General features: G+C 42.6%; 1 protein-coding gene across 2 annotated transcripts in view; it reads right to left on the bottom strand.

The window, feature by feature from the left end:
- LOC126312349 (phospholipase B1, membrane-associated-like) overlaps positions 1-22,432 on the bottom strand; it is a 226,390-nt gene that overhangs the window by 89,521 nt on the left and 114,437 nt on the right. The window contains exons 6-7 of one of the 2 annotated variants that reach the window (XM_049992240.1): positions 20,360-20,511; positions 3,219-3,387 (exon numbers count right to left, since the gene is read on the bottom strand). In XM_049992240.1, the coding sequence (XP_049848197.1) occupies positions 3,219-3,387; positions 20,360-20,511 (321 nt within the window). The remainder of the gene's footprint in view (positions 1-3,218; positions 3,388-20,359; positions 20,512-22,432) is intronic. The other variant, XM_049992241.1, reaches the window with a different exon arrangement.

Below are 22,432 nucleotides of genomic sequence, written 5' to 3'. Positions count from 1 at the left end.
CTGTTCTTACAGGACCCTAAGATAGCTGACAGACAGAGTTTTAGCGTGTTGGTTTTAGTTCTTAATTAGGTGACTTGATGAAAGTGTTCACATTTTCAACTTATAATATACCTAATATACAAAGATTTCATGAAAAGTTCGATTCCTTGACATCGTGTAGTACAATACCTCACTTTAAAATGATTGGTATTGTGGTGATTCGTGAATTTCATAAAAATGACACTAAATTGGAGACTAATTAGCAGACACTAATACAAAATAAAACAAACGACGATGTATTTTAACAAACTGTGGCATTGATTGTAGTAATGGGAATGACTTGAATTAGTGAAAATGGTAGGAATAAAATATGTGGTATTAATCGCCAACTGTAATTATTCAACTAATTGGACTTTTACGAATGTAGTTTACTCATTCAAGAAGTTATTCTGTCGCTTAAAAATGAAGGCACATATTGTAAAATGTAAATTTAGGATTAAAGCTGTAAAGACCATTCCGTCTTAATGACTTTATTAATTAAACTCGTATTGTTGTAAGCAGATATACGCCTAATTATAAAATTCTAGGCATCTGTTACAAATTCTGTTTTGTTTTACCCTCTTAGCTTCAATTGTTAGTAATGTGAGTCGTTGTGTAATTACCGTGTATTAATTAATTTTGTAAAGTTCATTATTGTACTCATATTGAGATGGAATTTTCACATTTAAAAACATTTTTACATTATATATTTCACATATTATTCATTCTGTAATTTTAGAGGTATTATTCTGTATCTGTAATCAGAACATCTTAGCTTTGGAACTTTTAATTGTAAATACGATTAAAATATGTTGTCATTGTTAAGTAATAAACGTCCAAGAGACAATCCATTGTTTAGAATATATAAATATGGAAGCAGCGAGGCTGCTGAGATGGGCGGTTTGATCTGATATCTCGAAGTGTAACCTATGTTAGTTACTTGAATATTATTTCACTAAGATATAAACTTGTGAAAAATTATGTTTCTTGGTTTGTGAACCAGTCAGTTGTTTTACGAAGACATTTCCGCACAGCTCGGGCTCTTTGCAATGTGTCGTGATGGATTTGATCAGCTGTTACGAACGGAAGAATAAATATTTAAAAAAACTGGAACCGATCACTTTCACTGTAAACCACACACTTCATGAAGATCCAGGCCATCTACGAATATTTCAGTTATGTGGAGAAAAATTTCGTTTTAACCTTCTACTTATGATTCTAGATAACATCAGATGACATGCACTTTTGATAAGTCAGTTGATCTGTCTTCGAAGTTTTGACGCTTACCTTACCGACGAGTAGATAATATGTTAAAAACTGACGGCATACATTCTACACTCCTGGAAATGGAAAAAAGAACACATTGACACCGGTGTGTCAGACCCACCATACATGCTCCGGACACTGCGAGAGGGCTGTACAAGCAATGATCACACGCACGGCACAGCGGACACACCAGGAACCGTGGTGTTGGCCGTCGAATGGCGCTAGCTGCGCAGCATTTGTGCACCGCCGCCGTCAGTGTCAGCCAGTTTGCCGTGGCATACGGAGCTCCATCGCAGTCTTTAACACTGGTAGCATGCCGCGACAGCGTGGACGTGAACCGTATGTGCAGTTGACGGACTTTGAGCGAGGGCGTATAGTGGGCATGCGGGAGGCCGGGTGGACGTACCGCCGAATTGCTCCACACGTGGGGCGTGAGGTCTCCACAGTCGCCAGTGGTCAGCGGAAGGTGCACATGCCCGTCGACCTGGGACCGGACCGCAGCGACGCACGGATGCACGCCAAGACCGTAGGATCCTACGCAGTGCCGTAGGGGGCCGCACTGCCACTTCCCAGCAAATTAGGGACACTGTTGCTCCTGGGGTATCGGCGAGGACCATTCGCAACCGTCTCCATGAAGCTGGGCTACGGTCCCGCACACCGTTAGGCCGTCTTCCGCTCACGCCCCATCATCGTGCAGCCCGCCTCCAGTGGTGTCGCGACAGGCGTGAATGGAGGGACGAATGGAGACGTGTCGTCTTCAGCGATGAGAGTCGCTTCTGCCTTGGTGCCAATGATGGTCGTATGCGTGTTTGGCGCCGTGCAGGTGAGCACCACAATCAGGACTGCATACGACCGAGGCACACAGGGCCAACACCCGGCATGATGGTGTGGGAAGCGATCTCCTACACTGGCCGTACACCTCTGGTGATCGTCGAGGGGACACTGAATAGTGCACGGTACATCCAAACCGTCATCGAACCCATCGTTCTACCATTCCTAGACCGGCAAGGGAACTTGCTGTTCCAACAGAACAATGCACGTCCGCATGTATCCCGTGCCACCCAACGTGCTCTAGAAAGTGTAAGTCAGCTACCCTGGCCAGCAAGATCTCCGGATCTGTCCCCATTGAGCATGTTTGGGACTGGATGAAGCGTCGTCTCACGCGGTCTGCACGTCCAGCACGAACGCTGGTCCAACTGAGGCGCCAGGTGGAAATGGCATGGCAAGCCGTTCCACAGGACTACATCCAGCATCTCTACGATCGTCTCCATGAGAGAATAGCAGCCTGCATTGCTGCGAAAGGTGGATATACACTGTACTAGTGCCGACATTGTGCATGCTCTGTTGCCTGTGTCTATGTGCCTGTGGTTCTGTCAGTGTGATCATGTGATGTATCTGACCCCAGGAATGTGTCAATAAAGTTTCCCCTTCCTGGGACAATGAATTCACGATGTTCTTATTTCAATTTCCAGGAGTGTATTAAGTTCAGTCATCGAGCTACTGTTCCTTTTGAAACGGGTTGAATGTTGGAACGAATATGTCTTACAACGTAAAACTGCGTGGTGGATCGGGACTCGAAACCAGATTCTTTTTTACGACTGTTGCGCACTCTCAGGAAACTATGTGCACACATTTGTTAGCCATTTCATCATCGCTTGAAAGAGAAGTTCCAGAAATGAAAACACAGTTCTAACAATGGAGTTTATCGTGACTGAAAATTGTTCGAACTGTGTAATCTCTTGAGAGATTCTGTTAGATGTCTAATGCTGAATGACACATTTGTTTACTGCAATTTGCGGAGGCTATACGCAGTCTAAAATGAAGTGGTAAGTGCAAATAAAGACGTGCAATTTATGAGGCACGTGCACGAAGCGACGCTTGTGTTTCCTTTGCTACCTGGATGGGCCTGACAGCTAAGTCGTGGCAGCACCTACCTAGCGCGTGTCCCTTCTGGCTGAAGTGGAAGCAGTCGTGCGTCAGGAAGGAGATGTCGATGGCCTCCTTCCGCCGCTGCTCCTGATCCGCGGGCGTGTTGAACGCCTTGAAGAAGGGCTGCATCACCACCGTGAAGTCGTCGCGCGTGTCGTACCTCCCGCTCGCCACCTGCGGGCAAGGGCGGGACACAGCATGGAATGCAACACGTTCCAGAACTGCAGTTTAACCAAGCGCAATAATGAAATTCATGGATCATGGTACGTTTTACGTACAATGGATGTAAATAAACACTTATGCGTCTGTATGCATTTTCAAGTATAGGTAATAATCAAGACTTTTTCTTTATTCGTCAGTTTTCCTTATATACAGAGGGGGGCCAAAGAAATGTATCCACTGTTTTAAAGACCATAACTTGCAAACTAATTGACGGAGTTGTCTCATTTTTGGTGAAAGTGTAGCTTAAAGATATCGCTGTAGGTGTTCGAAATGGCCACCATTAACACCCACACACAAACGATGCCACCGAACTGCAGCACGAACTACTGACTGCAACGTGTTCAAAAAAATGGTTCAAATGGCTCTGAGCACTATGGGACTTAACTTGTGAGGTCATCAGTCCCCTAGAACTTGGAACTACTTCAACCTAACTCACCTAATGACATCACACACATCCATGCCCGAGGCAGGATTCGAACCTGCGACCGTAGCGGCCGCGCAGTTCCAGACTGAAGCGCCTAGAACCTCTCGGCCAACCCGGCCGGCGCAACGTGTTCAATTGGATACTTGCACATGAATGTACGATGGGTTCTCTAAGTTCATCCAATGTGAGTGGATTTTGTCGATAAACGACGTCTTTTAGTGTTCCCCACAAGTAAACGTCCAGAGGAGTTAGGTCTGAGGAACGTGGTGGGTACTCCACAACACCTCTACGGCCTCTCAATCTTCCTGGTAGATTTTCGTCGAGATACGCCCTAACACGATTTTCGTAGTGGGCTGGGGCACCATCTTGTTGAAAGTAAACTCTTCCGTCTCCATACAAGTATCGGGCGGCAGGTAAAACGGATGTCTGTAGCTTCTGAAGGTACACCTCACCGGTAACTGTGCCGTCAAAGGAGAATGACACGATCAAGCCCCGGTAAGACAACCCACACCACACATTTACTCCTTTGTCTACATCGACGTTCGGATTTTCGGCGGTCCAGTAGATGCACTTGTGGCGATTTACTGTACCATTGAGGTTGAACTGTGCCTCATCAGGCCACACAATCATCTCTTCAAACTCTTCATCGTTGCGCACTATGTTAGTAAACCACTCGCAGTACTCCATTCTGCGATATGGGTCGTCCTCGTTCATTGCGCGTTACAATCGTGGGATGTAGCACTTCCACTTTGCTGTCTTCAAAATTCGCCGAACACTTGAGCGACTCACTCCATTGTTACTGTTACAGGTCGTCCAGATCGTTGTTTGTGTACATCTTTAACACAGCCTTCAATTTGTTTCGAATGCGACGAATCGTTAAATGTTTCGGTGGATTTTTTTGATACTCATTTCGTCATTGCCGTTGAGCCTCGTTAATGTTTTGGTACTTAAAATACCACTTCAAAACAGAGCTCCTTTCATCGAATGTAAGCCTTGCGCCAGACATGTTTACTCCAGTAACTAGGTGCAACTAAGAACAAAACATTGACTATCTGGCGACTGTCACCTGACAAAACAAAACAACGCAATACAACGCTTGTGTGGCGATTGCCGGAACTACAAACTGTTACACTACCAAAGATCAGACAACTCCGTCAATTAATTTGCCAGTTATGGACATTTAAACAGTGCATACATTTTTTTGGTCCCCTCTGTATTTACTACCGATGGACTTTCAGACAATGGCTATAGTAGATTTAGCGGTGCCGCCACAAACGGCGATAATTACACAATGTGCCCAGTGGCTGCGTTCGTACGACGCCGGAGGAGCAAGGAGATAGCGATATAACAGGCCACAGATTAGGTGGAAGACAGTTCCTTTCAGGCAGCCACCTGCAACGGATCATCGTCAGCTATGCTAAGGCCACCACCTGCTCGCCTCCACTGCTGCTGAATACAGTACACACGGCCGCTGGTAAGCCTATTGAGGCATAAGGTTGTGGTTCACGAAATTCTCCTGTTCCTAACGTTTAGTCCAGAACTGTGCTGGATATCTTCAGATGCGTTGCTGTTTCGTTGGGTCTTGAGTTGGCGAGCCTAAATGCTGGGACAACGCTTCTGAAGATCAGCGCCGTTCTGGAAGACGCGTTAGGAACAGAAGAGTTTCGTGGACCACGACCTTATACCCCTAAAGGTTTAGCAGTATCAGCATCATCTGGTCGTGAAAGACTTCATTCTATCACGATACACGCTGCCAGATAAGAAGTGCGAAGCACCCACAAGGAGTGAAGGAAATGAGCGGTATCTGAGGTTATTTCAGTGATTAAAAAATCAAGTCAAACTCAAAAAGATATTGGTAATATGAGCCCACCTGGCTATATGACCAACTCCTCTGACCTGTATACCTGTACTGATTCAGTTGAGAAGGGTGTCATAAATCTCCTCTATCCTCAGGCACGCTGGCTCACAACTTTTGTAACTGGTCCTTAATATCCTGGATATTGCCACAGAGATGACGTCCGAGCTGGTCACACACGTGTGCCATCAGTGACAGAGGTGCGAATCCTAGTGGCCATGGGATTACCTCCACATCAGTCCGGCATGTTCAATGTCGGGACGACCAATGTCCTGTTAATACGTGCCTCGACGATACTGTCTCATGAGAGGTAAGACATGACGATTCAGGATGTCCTTAACGAATCTTCGTGCCGTTTGCATTCCCTAAGTCACTCTCATCCGTGACCTGAAGTCATAACCCAATGGCTGCTACACCGTACCTCCAGGAGTAACACTAATGTGCCTCCCGAAACGACTGGAAGAATGGGACACCTTCCGGTGTGGCCGAGCTGTTCTAGACGCTACAGTCATTTGTTGTGTATTCCGTTGTTTCTTAGTCGCGTCTGTATTATTGGAGATGTACCCCGTCGTTGCGAGTAAATGAAAGTCTGTTTTGTCCCATATGCGATTCGAGTCTTTTTATTTGTGGAGCATCCTCAGTGTCTTGTAATACATGTTTGTTTGATGTATACAATAATTGCGTTACATAATAATTATAGATGTGTTAATACATTGCAGTTTTTTTCATCCTCTTGCTGTTAGGCAGGAACTTTTTGCAGCGCAAGTTTCGCGAGCTTAAATTACTATGTTTCTACTTGTAATTTGTTATCTTATTAATTTATATGTGAGATATATCACGTTCGTCTGCGTAAACCAGGATGTCGGATTTTCGGCGTTTTTCGATCACATTTCAGTTGTTCACTTCTCTTTCACTGTCCACTCTGTCTGTTTGTATGTGCTCGTTTTACTGTGTGTGTATTTTTCTGTTTTTGTTTGTTTGTTTGTTTCTTTCTTACAGAAGAACTGTATCATATCTGTAATAATAACTCACTTATTATATATAGAAAACAAACATGTATTACAGAGCACTGAAGACGCTTCACAGATAAATAGAAGCCACATACGAATGGCAAAAAATAATCAGGCTTTCTTTTAGTTGCAAAGACGGAATACGTCGCCAAAAATACTTACAGATTCTTTACATCAAACGCTTTCTTGCTTTCTTGTCGATGTCGGGGTTATTTTAGAACAAAAGGAACATAAGTTGCTAAATGACTGTGTCAACCGTTCTGAAGACAAATCTTCATAAAACATGTTTCAAAATGAAGGTATTCGTCATGTTAATCATTTGTGCAAACTTGTGTACATCGCTTCCACAACGGAATGGAGAGATCTGAGTTTCAGTTTTGGGTAGCCTGAGAAAAGGTTGATCAATCAATGACTGCAGTTTATGTATAAATGTTAGGAGGCTATTCTTCGAGGTTAACAACAAAGATTTGTGACGTGACCAATATCCATAAAACAGACAGAGAGAATTTGAGACATGACCCATCGGAAAGACAAGGCCCAAGAGATTTAAACGAAGAGGACAACATTCGCGCAGAAACTGATCGCAGCGTAATGAGTTATTACAGGTTAATTTCTGCACCATGCCACAACACGGCTTCTGTGATGCCAAAGCGTGTAACACCATGAAGTACATATTTCCTGACAGGCGTTTTGTGAATAAGAAACACCATTAATGTCGAACTATTGTTTAACGACAAAGTAATCAAATAATTTAACTCTCATACATCAGTAGACCGAAAATCTAGAAGGATGTGGGCCATGGGTTTCAGCTTCATTTCCTCATGAAAGTATCGCTGATAGACAAGCCACTGATCTAGTTACCGTATCAATGGAGCGCAGTTTCTACTATACCAGCGTATTATACTTTTGAGTAGGAGAGAGTGTTGAAATATGGAACTCGTTTCAGAGTTTAGTCTCTAACCACCCCTTTAATAGAATTTTAATGTATTTTCTCATTCCATTTGGAAATGAAAGCACTCACTCTGTGTGTGCTGCGGTTTTTTTAAGTACAAAAATTCCTCCGGAACAGTGATGTTTTTTTCAGATGTGAAAACTGATCCAGGGTACAATATGGTCCTATAACTAGGAACAAATATTCTGCTCAAATTTAAAAGTGTCAGTACTCTACCTAATAAAGTATTACTCTGTTGCATGCCCATAATCTGTGAATCAAATGAAATTAATAAGTAGTATTAACAAAAACCAGTTACAACCTAAATCCATTTCGAAATATAACTTGTTGGCAATTAAACATATTTACATTCTCGATAGAGTCATTTGTTAGCAAACAACACGTGTTCCATGGTGAAGATACCTTCTATTTCAGGCACAAAATTGAGCAGAACTGACAAAGTTTGGCTTAATCGTCCACACGTCATGTAGCTAGTTAAAAGAAATACAGAATTTTCATCACTATAAAGCTCTGTAACTGAGGAATTTGTAACCGTCCACACGTTATGTAGCTAGTTTTAAAAATATACAGAATTTTCATCACTATAAAGCTATGTAACTGAGGAATTTGTAATATCTTCAAAACAGTTTTAATGTATTATACATTATTTAAATATGTAGAAGTCATACTACTTACAAACGCTGCACGGTACACAATCTCACGCCTCACTACAACAAAAACTGTATAGAATGCCAAAAACTGCTTATGGCGATCATTAGGGCGCATTCTTTTATGTGACACTAGCGAGGACTTGAATGCATACATTATTCCTACAGAATACATTTATGGTATAGTTGTGACAGTAAGAGCTGAAATACTCTTACAACAGGAGGGTAAGCATACTCCTCAAGCACTATTCGATACTGACGACGAACAAACCAATAAAAATGTTGCAATAAATAAGCAATACCATCACCTCATTTACTCATTGGTTATTGGTCCAATAAAATAGCAACATATGTAGCTACCATTTTTCATCAAAGAGAAGTCTTTTTCATTCTAAAGTTCGGGTAGTGCGACGATGGTGCTGGAGGGTAGGAGGCCAGGGCATTAGCTAACGTCTAACTGAACTCAGGGGTAATGATCTGATAAAGTTTGGGTATCACTGATCTAAGCGAACCTAAAATAGTTGATAACAAAATCAAAAGCATCAATAATTTTAGTCAGATTGAATCTAGTTTAAAAAAATGAACGAAAATCAAATGTTGAAATTAATTAGTAACGGTTAGAGGGTACAGACATGTAGGAATAATGAAGGAAACAAGAATATACGGGAATAGATAACTGAAGAAAGATGGAAAAGAGAACGACGCATGACCATTATGTGGCTCCAATCTGTTCAGTTGATAGTGAGAAAACGTGGGGCAGAAGAAGGGACTATATAAGATCGAAATCGATGTAGCAACATTTTGAAAAGACGAATACTGAGTGAAAATGTGTCACTATTTCTGAGTTATTGTTACTTTGGAGAAAAAGTCTGCATCTAAGAAATGTTAGTTAATATAATACACAACGTTAAGTTTCAGGTATTTATTGTATAAGGTAATAATAATTAGTGCTGGCCTCTGTGGTTACTTAAAAGCTGAAGCGACAAGTAAATGCATATCAGTCTTGATTTTGAAACATGAGCAGAAGTAGAATTCAAAGAGCTTATATTATGGTTTGTATATTGTTAACAACAGGTGGGGTATTAACAGTTCTCCTGCATCTTAACTATTTTATCAGTAAATTAACGAAATTGAAGATTTTGGAAAAAAATTTCAAGGTTATTAAGAAATCCACGCAAGTTTCCTTAGCTACAGCTATGTCAGTGGATGTTTCATATATGAATCAATGTATCCTAGAATTATTCAAATTGAGTAGCGCAGATACTCACATCACAGGGTAAACATTATGAAATATCTCATCTTTTGTATCATAACGTACATGAGCTTCAGGAAAAAATTGGATAAAAATTCTATATAAGATGAGACGCTTGACCTAACCGAAACCTAACTGCATGTTTAGTACAAAAGTTGCAAAATCAAGCTGCTTCTCTTCGCAACGGCGAAGTTGAGAAATGAGTAGTAACACGTGAGCCGCATTTAGGCAAAAAAAAGAGTGAGACCTGAACTGGGTGATGCAATAATACACCTTTCACCAATGGCTTATAATGGCTGTTGGAGGTAGATGTAATATGTAGGTCCGGCGCCAGTCTAAAGTTTTTTTTCTGATTTTGTCGAATCAAACCACATACCCCACTGGAGTGGCGAAGTGCTGCGTTCTATGCATTCGCAGGGAACTGACCCACACATGACATTTCTGTTCAATTGTATGTCGGTTTTTTTATTAACTGTTGCCGTTAATAGTGTCTTTGCCGGAAATTCTTTAGAATTATGTTTAGTCTTTGTAAGAATCTTTAGCAAAAATATGTATTTCAACTGCAGAAACAAAGCATTAATAAGACAACAATTAGAGAGAGAGAGGGAATGAAGGTCAAAGTTTAACGCTCCATCAACGTCGACGTCTTTAGGGACGGAGAATTAGCTCGTTTGTACAATGATGGAAGTGACAAGGCGAACAAGTCACTTAGAAAGCATGCTAAATCGGTGTCACTAACGTCGTTTCCACACACGAAAATCCGGTGTCTTAAGCGAGTAGACTGCATCCAGTGCAAAAGTTACGGCTACTCGAGAGTCCCATGTAGAATTTTTTGATCCTCCGCACTTTTATCATCCTCTACATTAATCCTAAATTCTGTCTTTCGTGCTTTCGTGTTAAGCAGATATTTATGCTTGATATCCATAATGAAAACTTCCCAGGAACATAGTGCAACCTTACAATACAGCGAATGAGTTTTGCTGAAGATAATGCACACGAGTAAGTATGTGTGTCAGGGAGTTTCTCTACTTACGCTAAACATCCATCGGTATGACCGCGAATGTGTGAAGAGCAAAGATAACATCAGATTACTTGCGATAGCAACCGAAACAATAACCAGGAAGCAGATAAATCAGAGCAAGCTTCATAAGGCTTTGAACAGGCAGACGAAAGAAGAAGAGACAATCCCAGAAAAATTCAACTAATAAGATAACGTGATAAAAAAATTTCTGTAAACTGAAGACTAAGGTATAACAACAGTGCTGTATAATTCTGCCACATCTTTTTCAACATTGGTTACTCTCGTGAGGCACGTGATGTACCTTCGACAAGCTTCAGGAGGTAACTTGGTTAGTAAAAAACTGCTTCAGTTGTAATTAGTGCTTTATTATTGGACCACTACCGGTTTCGTGGCACTAAGAGCCACACCTTCAGGTGAACATCTGTATAACAATAGAGCCAGAGGAAATGATAACCCTGAGATATACACTGACATGGTAAATTATTCGAAGACTTTTTTTTAAATTATATTTTTTTTCAAAAATAATAAGAACTTTTACACGAGAATATCAAAATGTTAGTACTCGCGTAACTAAAACATTACAGCGGAAAAGCTCGAAACTTTGTACCCAACATTCTTTGTCCGTCAGAAGAAAACACTACGAAAAGGCGATATGTCATAGAATAAAATAGTCGGATTAAAGTATAGTGAACGGGTCCTATTCAAATCATACCTTAGTGATGAACTGGTAAGGTAAAACTAAATGAAAACTATTAAGACGTAATATTGGGCCAGAATGTAAACCCAAGATGCGGTTGCCACAAAATGGAGGGATGTTCTACCTGGACCAAACCCGTCAAGAAAAAAGCAATTGACAAAACGTGGAAACCTCACTTACCACTTCTTCGATCTATACGGAATCGTGAACAGGGGACGCGACCATTTTCTGTGTCATACCGACGTAAACAGCTTGCCTGAGAGTTGCTCGTGCATGCGCTGCGGATGCGCGGTCTCGACCAAATGATTGGTGGTCGTTTTTGGGATACATGATTGGTGAATCGGAACAAGGAATACTGGGATGAAAAAGGACAAAAACTTTTTCTTCGAAAACAATCTGTGGAATAACAGTATGATAATGGCAGTTGAGAATACTGCTGAAAGCCTGCCTCAATCCACGACCCGAAGAGACCACCTCATCTAATGATTGAATTGGCTGATGATTATGATATTTTTTCGTTAATGCCTAACTTAGATCGTGTAGTGACGTAAAAGAGGAGCATTATATATTACAGCAACGAAACATATCTGCCGACATTGTCCACTGAATAAACCTAAAAACTTTAAGAATCGTAAATTCTAAAAATTACTGTTCCGTAAAAAGGTTTTAAAAAATTCTACACTTTCACAGTTAAGAGGATCCTAGATAGTAGTGGATTTGGATACTTATTAAGAGTACATGAAACTCACGAAAATTTACATACATTTTAAAACATACTTTAAAGGAAGACGTGGGGAAACTGAGATGATAAGAAGAATGCGTAGAAGGTCCGGAGGTGAAATGGGGAGGAGGAGGGGTAGGAAACTGGAAAGGCACAGGAGGAACAAAAGGGAACAAGCTAGAGAAAGTACGGAGTATTACGTCAAAAAACTTAGGCAGTCGAAATTTGCCAAAATGCTACGGTGTCTCAACTTCGTTTGTCCATTCAGGGTTTGGTGTGGAAACGGACTAATGGCTCTTTTAATTTCGACAACTTGCAGGGTGCTTGACGTCTGGCTCTTTTTTATGCAAAATTCTTAAGTTGGTACTGAGAACGATGACTGAACGCCTCTGTTAACGAAAGTGGGTACTCAAGGCAGATATTGAGCTAGAAAGTCTAAGATGTTCTTTAAACTTAATACTAAAGCTTCCACCTGTTTCTCCGACGTAACACATGAGGCAATGACTGCAAGTGATGCAGTACACCCCAGTTGCATTATATTTGGAACAACTGGCATGTTCTCTGTGCCTATACTCTGTGCCAACGGTACTGGGAATGAAGAGAGTCGGTGGAATATTTTTAGACCTCAACTGTTTGCCGATCTTTTCTGAATTTTATGATCCGTGATACCAGCGTCCTTCCGACTATCGACATTGATAAAGGTGCTGTCCGTTGGGTTGGGTTTTCTTCTTGCCTATCTGAAGATACCCCGTCTTACACCATTGACGAAATCGCTGTCATAGCCATTTTTGTAGGCTGTGTAATGTATGATTCTAAACACTCTATCAAACGCTTCCTCTGACAACGGGGCACTATGGAGGAATATGTAAACAACCTGAAGGCCAGCATTTTATATTCGATAGGTTGGTTTGAGGAGCTGTGAATTACTATATCGGTGGTAGTTGCATTCTGTAAATATCTAATTCGGTTTTAGTACCATACAGGTAATCTTAAGGTCCAGACATGGTAACGTGAACGTGCCCTCCTCCCCTCCCCCCTCCCCCTTTCTCCTCATTATGCTGAGCTGTAAATTGAAAGCCGGCCGCTGTGATCCAGCGGTTCTAGGTGTTTCAGTCTGGAACGGCGCGACCGCTACTGTCGCAGGTTCGAATCCTCCCCCGAGCATGGATGTGTGTGACGTCATTAGGGCCGTTAGGTTTAAGTAGTTTTAAGTCTAGGGGACTGATGACCTCAGATGTTAAGCCCCGTAGAGCTCAGAGCCATTTGAACTATTTCTGTAAATTGAGTGTTCTCATGTAAGACATTCAACTCGTTCTTGAGCTGACATCATTCCTCGCGTGTCCCATTGAAAATGCTGTCAGTTCAGCCTGGGGAATAAAGTTAATGCTATTTTCTAAGCTAGTTCCGGTGACGACAGCGCATCACGACACTGTATTGCCACATGTGGCTGCGCGTCCGGTTGGCCTTTTCGAATCAAACCGATGGGACACCATCTACAAAATTTCAGCCGCTGAAAGGAGTGGAAAATTTGAAGTGTTTCTCTGCTATCTTCTGCTTGCTGGGAACGACAGTTTTTACGGAGAAAAGCATCCTTGTGGTTGGTCAGTGCATCCCCACTTAAGTTTGTCGCTCTCTGTACGCAGAAAAGATGGTAGAACGCGGGTTTCAACCGTCGTCCATTCGAATGCGAGTCCAGTGTGCGAACCACTTCGCTACCTCGCTCGGTATGATGCAGTTTCGATTTGGAGAGAACTTACAGGTGGCGGACGATGTGAGACGCAACAATCAGTTGCTGCTCCGTGACCAACTAAATAGTGATGATTAGTTGCAATCCTCTATGACGAACAAACTCCTTCGTTAGGAGCAGTGTGGAATCCTCAGAAGTGATGATTTCAGTATCGTTTTACGTAAACTCTGACGGAACAGAAATCGGTTATTAATCAGTCATGATTTACTCCGCGTATCGTGTGCCTAGTTGATTCTCAAGATTCTTTTCGTTGTGAGGCATGGACTGGCTTTGATGATTCATTTTTTAATGGAAAGTGGTGAACGTTGTTTTCGAATCTTTATGAGTGGAATGGAATACTAATAGCAGCCATTAACTATGTATGAGAACAGTTGCTGTAATAAGTGACAGAGCCCGAGAATGAGTTTGTGCCTTGTCAATGACAATAGTTTTCAAATCCGACAGGAGTTACTTCTCAGTGAATAGTGAACCATTTTCCCAGGGAACAATGTGAACGGAAATGCTTGCTAGAACATCTGCAGTCGCCTACACTGTAAAAGGCTGTTGCTAACAACAGCACATACATTAATGAGCCAACACATTTTGACCATCTGGTTAACGGTCTGTTTTGTCCGAAATACGTCAATGATCCGACTGTCTGTGGAGGTATGTGGCATTAGATGTCTACTCACAAGTCATCTAATTCTCGTAAAAACCAGGCCGCTGATTTGCGTACGAGCTGACGGCGCCCGATAGCGACCCAGATGTGTTCCATAGGATTTATATCAGGCGAATTTGGCTACCGAGACATCAACGTGAGTTCAGTAGAATGCTCCTCAAATCACTGTAGCACGGTTCTGGCTCCGACACACGGACAATTATACTGGTGAAGGATGACATCACCGTCGGGGAAGACATCAAGCATTAAGGGATGCAGGTGGTCCGCAGCTGTCATCATATCTTCGATTATTACCACAGGTCCGATGCAAGAGCAGGAGAATGTATCCCATAATATAATACTGCTCCTGCCAGCCTGCGTATGTGGATCGCTGCCCGTTTAGAACTGCTGTTCACCTCGATTACGGTGTTTGTGGGGACGACCACAGACCTAGTGTAGCAAAAGTGTGATTCAGCCGAAGAGCTGACACGTTTCCACTGATCGACGGTCGAATCCCGATGGTCCCGTGGCCACTGGAATCGTAACTGACGATGTCACTCGGACAAGATGTGAACACGTAGGGGTGGTTTGCTGTGGAACTCCACGTTCAACCGTGTACTAAATGTAAATAATTGTCGTGTGACTAGGGCCAGCCGTCGGGTAGACCGTTCGTCGGGTGCCAGTATTTCGATTTGACGTCCCTTCGGCGACTTGCGCTTCGATGGGGATGAAATGATAATGATTAGGACAACACAACACCAAGTTCCTGAGCGGAGAAAATCTCTGACCCAGCCGGGAGTCGAACCTGGGCCCTTAGCATTGACATTCTGTAGTGCCGACCATTCAGCTACTGGGGGCGGACAATCATGTACTGTGAACGGCGTGCTCCGAAACATCTGTGCGTGCACTAGCATTCTGCTTTTTCGGCAAAGATGCCAAAGATCACCATCTATCCAATTTTAAAGAGCAGTCAAACATCCGAATTCTATATTCTCTGAAGGGTCGTGGACGACCGTTTACCGCCTAGTGGTAGTTTCGCTGTCCCTCTGCCTCTTTCCGTAGATGCTCACGAGAATATCAAGTCCAGATTCATAGTTTTCGAGATACCCGTTCACAATTTCAGCGTAACAATAATCTGCCCTTTGCCCAAGTTGCTTATCTCAACGGATTTCCCTATTTATAGCCCAGATGTTTGCTATGATGATCTCCCATCCGTGTCTTCTCCGCTTACTTACTTTGTAAGTTGGACATATTTAAGTGGACTGAACATTTCTTCGCGTATAGTCTCAGTATGAGTGGAAATTTCATGTTACGAGAGCAAAGCAGTCGCGTGTGACGTCTGTGGAATAGTCGACGTACGGCAGTGACAGCTGTATCTTTGAACTTGTGTGTCTTTGGCTCATTTGTAGAGCGAGGAGTAGTCCAGTGTTGGATATAAAGAAAACTGGCAGAACTTTTAGTGTAATAAATATTGGACAATGATTTTCCTGAACAGAATTGTTAGGAATTATTAATCTGATGGAAGGATTTACAGACGCACCATTTATCGAACAGAATGAATTTCTGTTAGGGGTATGTTTTTAAGTAATAATTTTTGCTGGCGTGTACTCATAATGTCAGCAAATCTTGCAACAGAACAGTCCACCTCCCACCTCAGCTTGGGTCATTTCAGCTCATTTCAATCTCCTAAAACCGTTCCGTTATAAGTCTTTTGTAAAGAAAGTACAGTTTTTGGTTTTCTGTGAGTTGTATGTTCTTGTGAGATAAGAGTTTAAAATGCACCATTGTCATTGTAATGAATGAATTAGTATTTTCGTTTCAGGTACCGGTAACAAGTATTTTTAGCATGAGAAAATCTTCCCGATCTTACTCCAAGTAGCCGGCCGCGGTGGTCTCGCGGTTCTAGGCGCGCAGTCCGGAACCGCGCGACTGCTACGGTCGCAGGTTCGAATCCTGCCTCGGGCATGGATGTGTGTGATGTCCTTAGTTTAGTTAGGTTTAATTGGTTCTAAGTTCTAGGGGACTGATGACCACAGCAGTTAAGTCCCACAGTGCTCAGAGCCATTTTAACCATTTTTTTTTCTCCAAGTAGTTTAGTTTTACTTTAACATATTTTAGCTGGCGCTATTTCTTCACGCTGTAATTTTTCACTTGAGGTTCTTTTCATATTTTGGTGATTCTTTCGTCTCTCACCTCACGTTTCCATTTCGCAAGTTCTAAGCATTTTCTATGTAATTCAAATTTTTAATGGGCCAGTGAACAGTGTGTGTTTCATTATTTTGCTACGTAATTTCAGTGTTTCATTTTTTTTGGACAACGCACACTTCGATTTTGGTAGTGGTTTTTGAGTAATAGTTTGATTTAATTTTCTGCACCGTGAACGGCAGTTAGCTTTGTCTTTATGCAAAAGTGTGCACTGAGACATGTTGTTCACAGTAGTAATTTCAGTTCAGACTGTTAGCAAAAGACTCTCGCGTCAGTCGTCTGCTACCACAGCTCATTAACGCAAAATTTCGCAGCAGTGTCGTAACGGATGCGTTCGTCGTACATCGCACATTGTTTTTTGCCGCCATTTCACGCAGTGTTGCCTGTCTATTAGCGCTGACAACTCTATTCATATGCTGCTGCTCTCGGTCGTTAAGTGAAACCGTTGGCCACTGCATTATCTGTGGTGAGAGTTAATTCCAGAAATTCGGTATTCTCGGCACACTCTTGACTCTGTGGCTGTCAATATATATTTCAGGAATGTAATGCCCCATATGTCTAGCGCCAGCTGCCATTCTGCATTCAAAGTCTGTTAATTCCAGTCGTACGGCCGTAATCACGTCGGGAACCTTTTCAAAGTGACAGTTCCATCTATGCCCTGCCGTTTTAGATCTTTTGTAGCATTATCTGTATACTTATACATCTCTATCTCAGGACTGTCACCTCGTTGAGGACACTACAATGTTCTAAGAAAACAGAAGTATTCACAGAGCTGCAAGTTGACGAACACTCACACACCATATCACACCCTGACTGGTTCGCTAAATTAATCTTAAACGCCTGCAAATGGTCTGGAGCAACTTGGAATAGATGGTGAGACGTATCGGTCAACATCGTTGCGATATGGCAGATCTACAGAATATAATCACTACTGAGTTGCTTCATCAACATGTACTACTACTATGCAACGCAGAGCCTGTCACAGTGTTCTTCTAACTACCTTCAGACTATTTCTCTTCCATTCACTCTCTAACAGAATGTATGAAAAATGAAATATCTCCGTACGAGCTCTGGTTTCTCTCATTTTATTACGACCGTCATTTCTCCAGAAGTAGGTGGCAACTGTAAAAACCGAGCGCGCTGGCGCAGTGGTTAGCACACTGGACTCGCATTCGGGAGGACGACGGTTCAATCCCGTCTCCGGCCATCCTGATTTAGGTTTTCCGTGATTTCCCTAAATCGTTTCAGGCAAATGCCGGGATGGTTCCTTTGAAAGGGCACGGCCGATTTCCTTCCCAATCCTTCCCTATCCCGAGCTTGCGCTTCGTCTCTAATGACCTCGTTGTCGACGGGACGTTAAACACTAACCACCACCACCAACTGTAAAATGTTTTTTCATTCAGAGGAGAAAGATGGCGACTGAAAGTTCGTCAAAAAATTCCGCCGCAACGAAAAATCCATTGTTTTAAAGATTGCTAAAGCGACTCCTAGATCACATACGTTACCCCCTACTTCATGATAATATAAAACGAGCTGCCCGTCTTTGTCAATGCTGTATGCATACCATACCATACAGCACAGCAGCACCACAGAAAAGGACGGACAAGCGTCTCTTTAATACACCTGGTGCATCTCCTAAGCTTTCTGCCAATAACACAGTCTCTGGTTCGACTTATCCACAACATGTGAGCGTTCTAATTTAAGTTGCTCGTAATAGCACTTTCCACGCGTTTAGGTAAATTGGCTGACTTTACTTTTGTGTGATTTATCATGGAATCGAAATGTGACGTATTTCTTTTACTACGCATGAGGATGACCCCATGCTTTTCCTTATCCAGAGATAATTGAAACTTCAGCTCGATGTGACATACAGCGTGACGATTATTGAACTGTATGAAAAAAAACGAAAATTAGTTACAAATTACGGAGTGTACACACTTGATTCAACATGAGGAAATCCCTACAGATATTCGGATTTAGGTTGTAACAAGTTCGATGTGGGTGCCATCACTGGGGATCATGTGGCGCAGACGAATAGCGAAATTCTGCATGACCCGCTGAAGTGTCGGAAAATCGATGAGCTCCTGAATGGCTGTTTTCAACTCACCAATGGTTATAGGCTTATTGCCGTACACCTTTTCTATAATATAACCCCACAAAAAGGAGACTCGTATGTTCAGGGCCGTAGAATACGGCAGCCGGTCGAGGCCCGTACAAGTCGTCTCTGGGTACCCCAGAGCGAAGATACGGTTCCCAAAGTGGTCTCCAGGACATCAAACACTCTCCTCCTTTGAAGGGGTCGAGGTCCGTCTTGCATCAATCACATATTGCCGAAATCAGGATCACTTTGGATAATGGGGATGAAATCATAGCCGGCCGAAGTGGCCGAGCGGTTCTAGGCAGTCTAGAGCCGCGCGACCGATTCGGTCGCAGGTTCGAATCCTGCCTCGGGCATGGACGTGTGTGGTGTCCTTAGGTTAGTTAGGTTTAAGTAGTTCTGAGTTCTAGGGGACCTGATGACCTCAGAAGTTAAGTCCCATAGTGCTCAGTGTCATTCGATGAAATCAACTGTATTTGTACACAAAGATAAAATGCAAACAAAATTAAAATTTGGCGCCGAACTCTCTGGTGAACAAATGAACAATGACTGGGCCGGATCACACAACAAACCACAATCACACTCTGTTTCGGTGACGTGAAAAGTGTTCAACTACGTTATTTGTGGAAAATGCTTGTTATAGTTACGTGTGCACCACAACACCTCAGCATGATGCGGAGAAATGGAAACGTAAGTAAAAACGAATATAGGCGCGAAAACATCGCGACATACTAAATTACATTCTAGAAGATAGGTTAACTTCCAGCAAAAAACTTTCTCATCAACTGCGTTTGGTTGCAGATGACAAGCTACCTGTAGTAATTAACACACAAGTGATCCAGAAAATTCATGCACCCCAAATGTAAAGACATTTACAAAAAGAAACGATCTGCTGTTTGAACTAACATAAATTTATAATCATTTAACGAAACTGTTCACATTGCAGAATAAATACAAACGAAAACCCACTCATGATGGCACAGTGGTGTCGAAACATGTTTGGATACTGAGAAAAGACGGTGTTTTGCATAGCTGGCGAACTTCACATCCAGCAGTTTTTATTATTATTACTATTATTATTATTATTATTATTATTATTATTATTATTATTATGTGCTGATTACATACTGGATGTATTTCAATGTTTTCTTACTGATACTTACAGATGAAATGAATGCATTAGTAATAAATGGAAATCATAGAAATCATTTCCAACTACCTATTAGGGTTGGTGACAGAGCTCATCAATTTTCTATGGAAACAACATAACAATACCGACCTGGCCGCGGACTGGTAACAGTAGCGCGACAGAGTGTAGTTTTTAGGCGTTTTCTCGCGCTCGGTTAGGCAAATGCAGGGCTGGTCCCCAAATTCCGCCTCACGGATTATAACACACAGACAGACCACACAAAGAACAAAGTTTAAACGACTGACAGACACAATGGCGCCAACGACGTTACTGCCTGAGCTTAAACTGACAAATGTGACTTCGGGAAGGTCATCCGGCCACAAAGGTAATCAACAAAATAAGATTTGCTAAATCCTGACAAAAGGAACTCCGCACTAGACAGAGTCAACGGTAAAGACAAGGAAGGAGGATTGAAGAATAGTGTGACCGAAGGCCGCGATGGAAGCGTGGAGTCGCTCCTGTCACTGACCAGTTCCTCCTCGGCGCGTTGGTAGGCCTGCGCCAGCTGCGATATGGCGCCTATCTTGTCGCGGGCGCGTCCCAAGTGCGCACACTGGCAGAAGAACAGGTGCATCATGCGGCACATGAACGTGCGCTTCACACGCACGCTGACTGACGCATCTGAAACAAGAAAGGAATTTTACTTTGATGAATGGCGAAACATCAGAGACTCCAGCAAATGGGACACCATATTTTGCTACAAGTGGAGATTTGCTTAGCATGTTCCACAGCGGGGATATGATTCGATTCATCCGGATCGTTGCTCCAAGCACCGACGCTTGACTTATCTTCTAAGGTAACTATGAGGGTCAGTATTACCTCCCGTGTTTCTGAATTCCTCCGGAACCCAAACTGATCTTCTCTGGCGTCGGCTTCTACCAGTTACTCAATTCTTCTATAACTAATTCGTTTCAGGTTTATTGAAAATTTACTATAATCACCGCACATCTCGATCAACGAAGAAGTTACTTTCCCGCCAGTAATTTAGGAATCAAGGTCTCAGTAATTGTCAACAGTGATACAAATTACATCATACATGTCCCTAGGACGGACAACGAATGGATTTGGTGTCCAGGACATCATCTGGAATTCGTATTCATGCTTCTCCAATCCCTGGATCATATTCTTCTCTTGTGATATGAACTATTTCTATGGAAATTCCTTCGATTGTTGATAACTTGTCGATTATGAATAGAAGCAAGTTGTGAGAAATAATATAAATTTATATTAAAAATGAATAAATTCCTCCAGATGTATTTAAGGTGTCGATTTTACATTGGCAACTAGTTTCAACGTTGTAACAACGTCATCTCCAGGCCCATACAGGTGTTGACGTCAACGGAGCGCGGCTGATACTTGAAGCCAGTGGACTTCTGGAATGGACCACTGGCTTCTAGTATCATCCGCGCGCAATTGACTTCAACACCTGTATGGGCCTGGAGATGACGTTTTTACAACGTTGAAACTAGTTGCCAATATGAAATCGACACCTTAAATACATCTGGAGCAATTTCGTCATTTTTAATATAAATTTATACCAACTGACGTCCCACTATCCTCCGTTTCAACTATGGATTTACAAAGATTAATATTCATTTAGTTTAGAACATTCTGCAGAGTATCTTATCTGTGGTTATCCCTCTGTGCTTTGTAGGGAAGGAGTATTCTTGAAAAAATGATTGCATAAAGATGTAAGAGGAAGAATGACAGACACTGGATTCCGTCGACATTATATTGTGGTTAAATAACCATACTCTTCTGTCCTCTTTAGACCCAGCTGACCATCTCATCCTGTCGTTAGCATCAGTGCACAGTGATGTCCTTCAGTACTTTTGTTTCTTCTCACCAGTGCCACACACTGCCGCCTGACCGAAATACATAATTTCGCGATCGTCTCCATAGCCAACGTCGCTAATGAATAGTTGCTAGCTTGTGTTCGACTCGAAGGTACTCTATTTGATTGCTGGAGGTGGACGAAACTTTCACTACGAGTATTTGTACGCCAAGGGGAGGGGAGGTTAGGGCCAAGTCCTCGTTTAAATCCCCTCTCCTCAATGCGTATCTCATGGGACATATTGCGACACTGTTACTGGAAGCCCGACGGACGATAGGGACGTATGCCCGCCGGACCGTTGACGTTCTGCGAGAGTAGGCCATGTGCCTGCACTGCGTTTCACCGTCTCTCTTCTATTTCTATCGAACAACACAAACATGAGATCACAATATACACACCTGAGTTACAGTCACCTACAATCAACACGTATGCTAAAGACACAACTCTCGCTCACCGCGTGGAAAGCGGCCATTATGCGCGGAGGAAAACAGCCGATTAGGTGCCTCTGACTTTCTCAGGTAACAACCAGTGCCGCCCCCCCCCTCCCCCCCCCCCCCCCCCGCTCCGTCCGGATTCCTTATAGAGCCATCCGAATTCCCTTATATAAGATCCAGTTCAATGTTTATGTAACTCAAGTCACGCAAGTTACCCCGAATACGTTCAACCAGTATTGGACTATGAGAGTACTTAGCGACTTAAAACAAACCT

This window comes from Schistocerca gregaria, chromosome 1 (assembly GCF_023897955.1).
Source record: "Schistocerca gregaria isolate iqSchGreg1 chromosome 1, iqSchGreg1.2, whole genome shotgun sequence".
In the NCBI taxonomy this organism is placed as follows: domain Eukaryota; kingdom Metazoa; phylum Arthropoda; class Insecta; order Orthoptera; family Acrididae; genus Schistocerca; species Schistocerca gregaria.
Note: the sequence above shows the minus strand (reverse complement) of the source record. Positions and strands in the feature narration are given on the sequence as shown.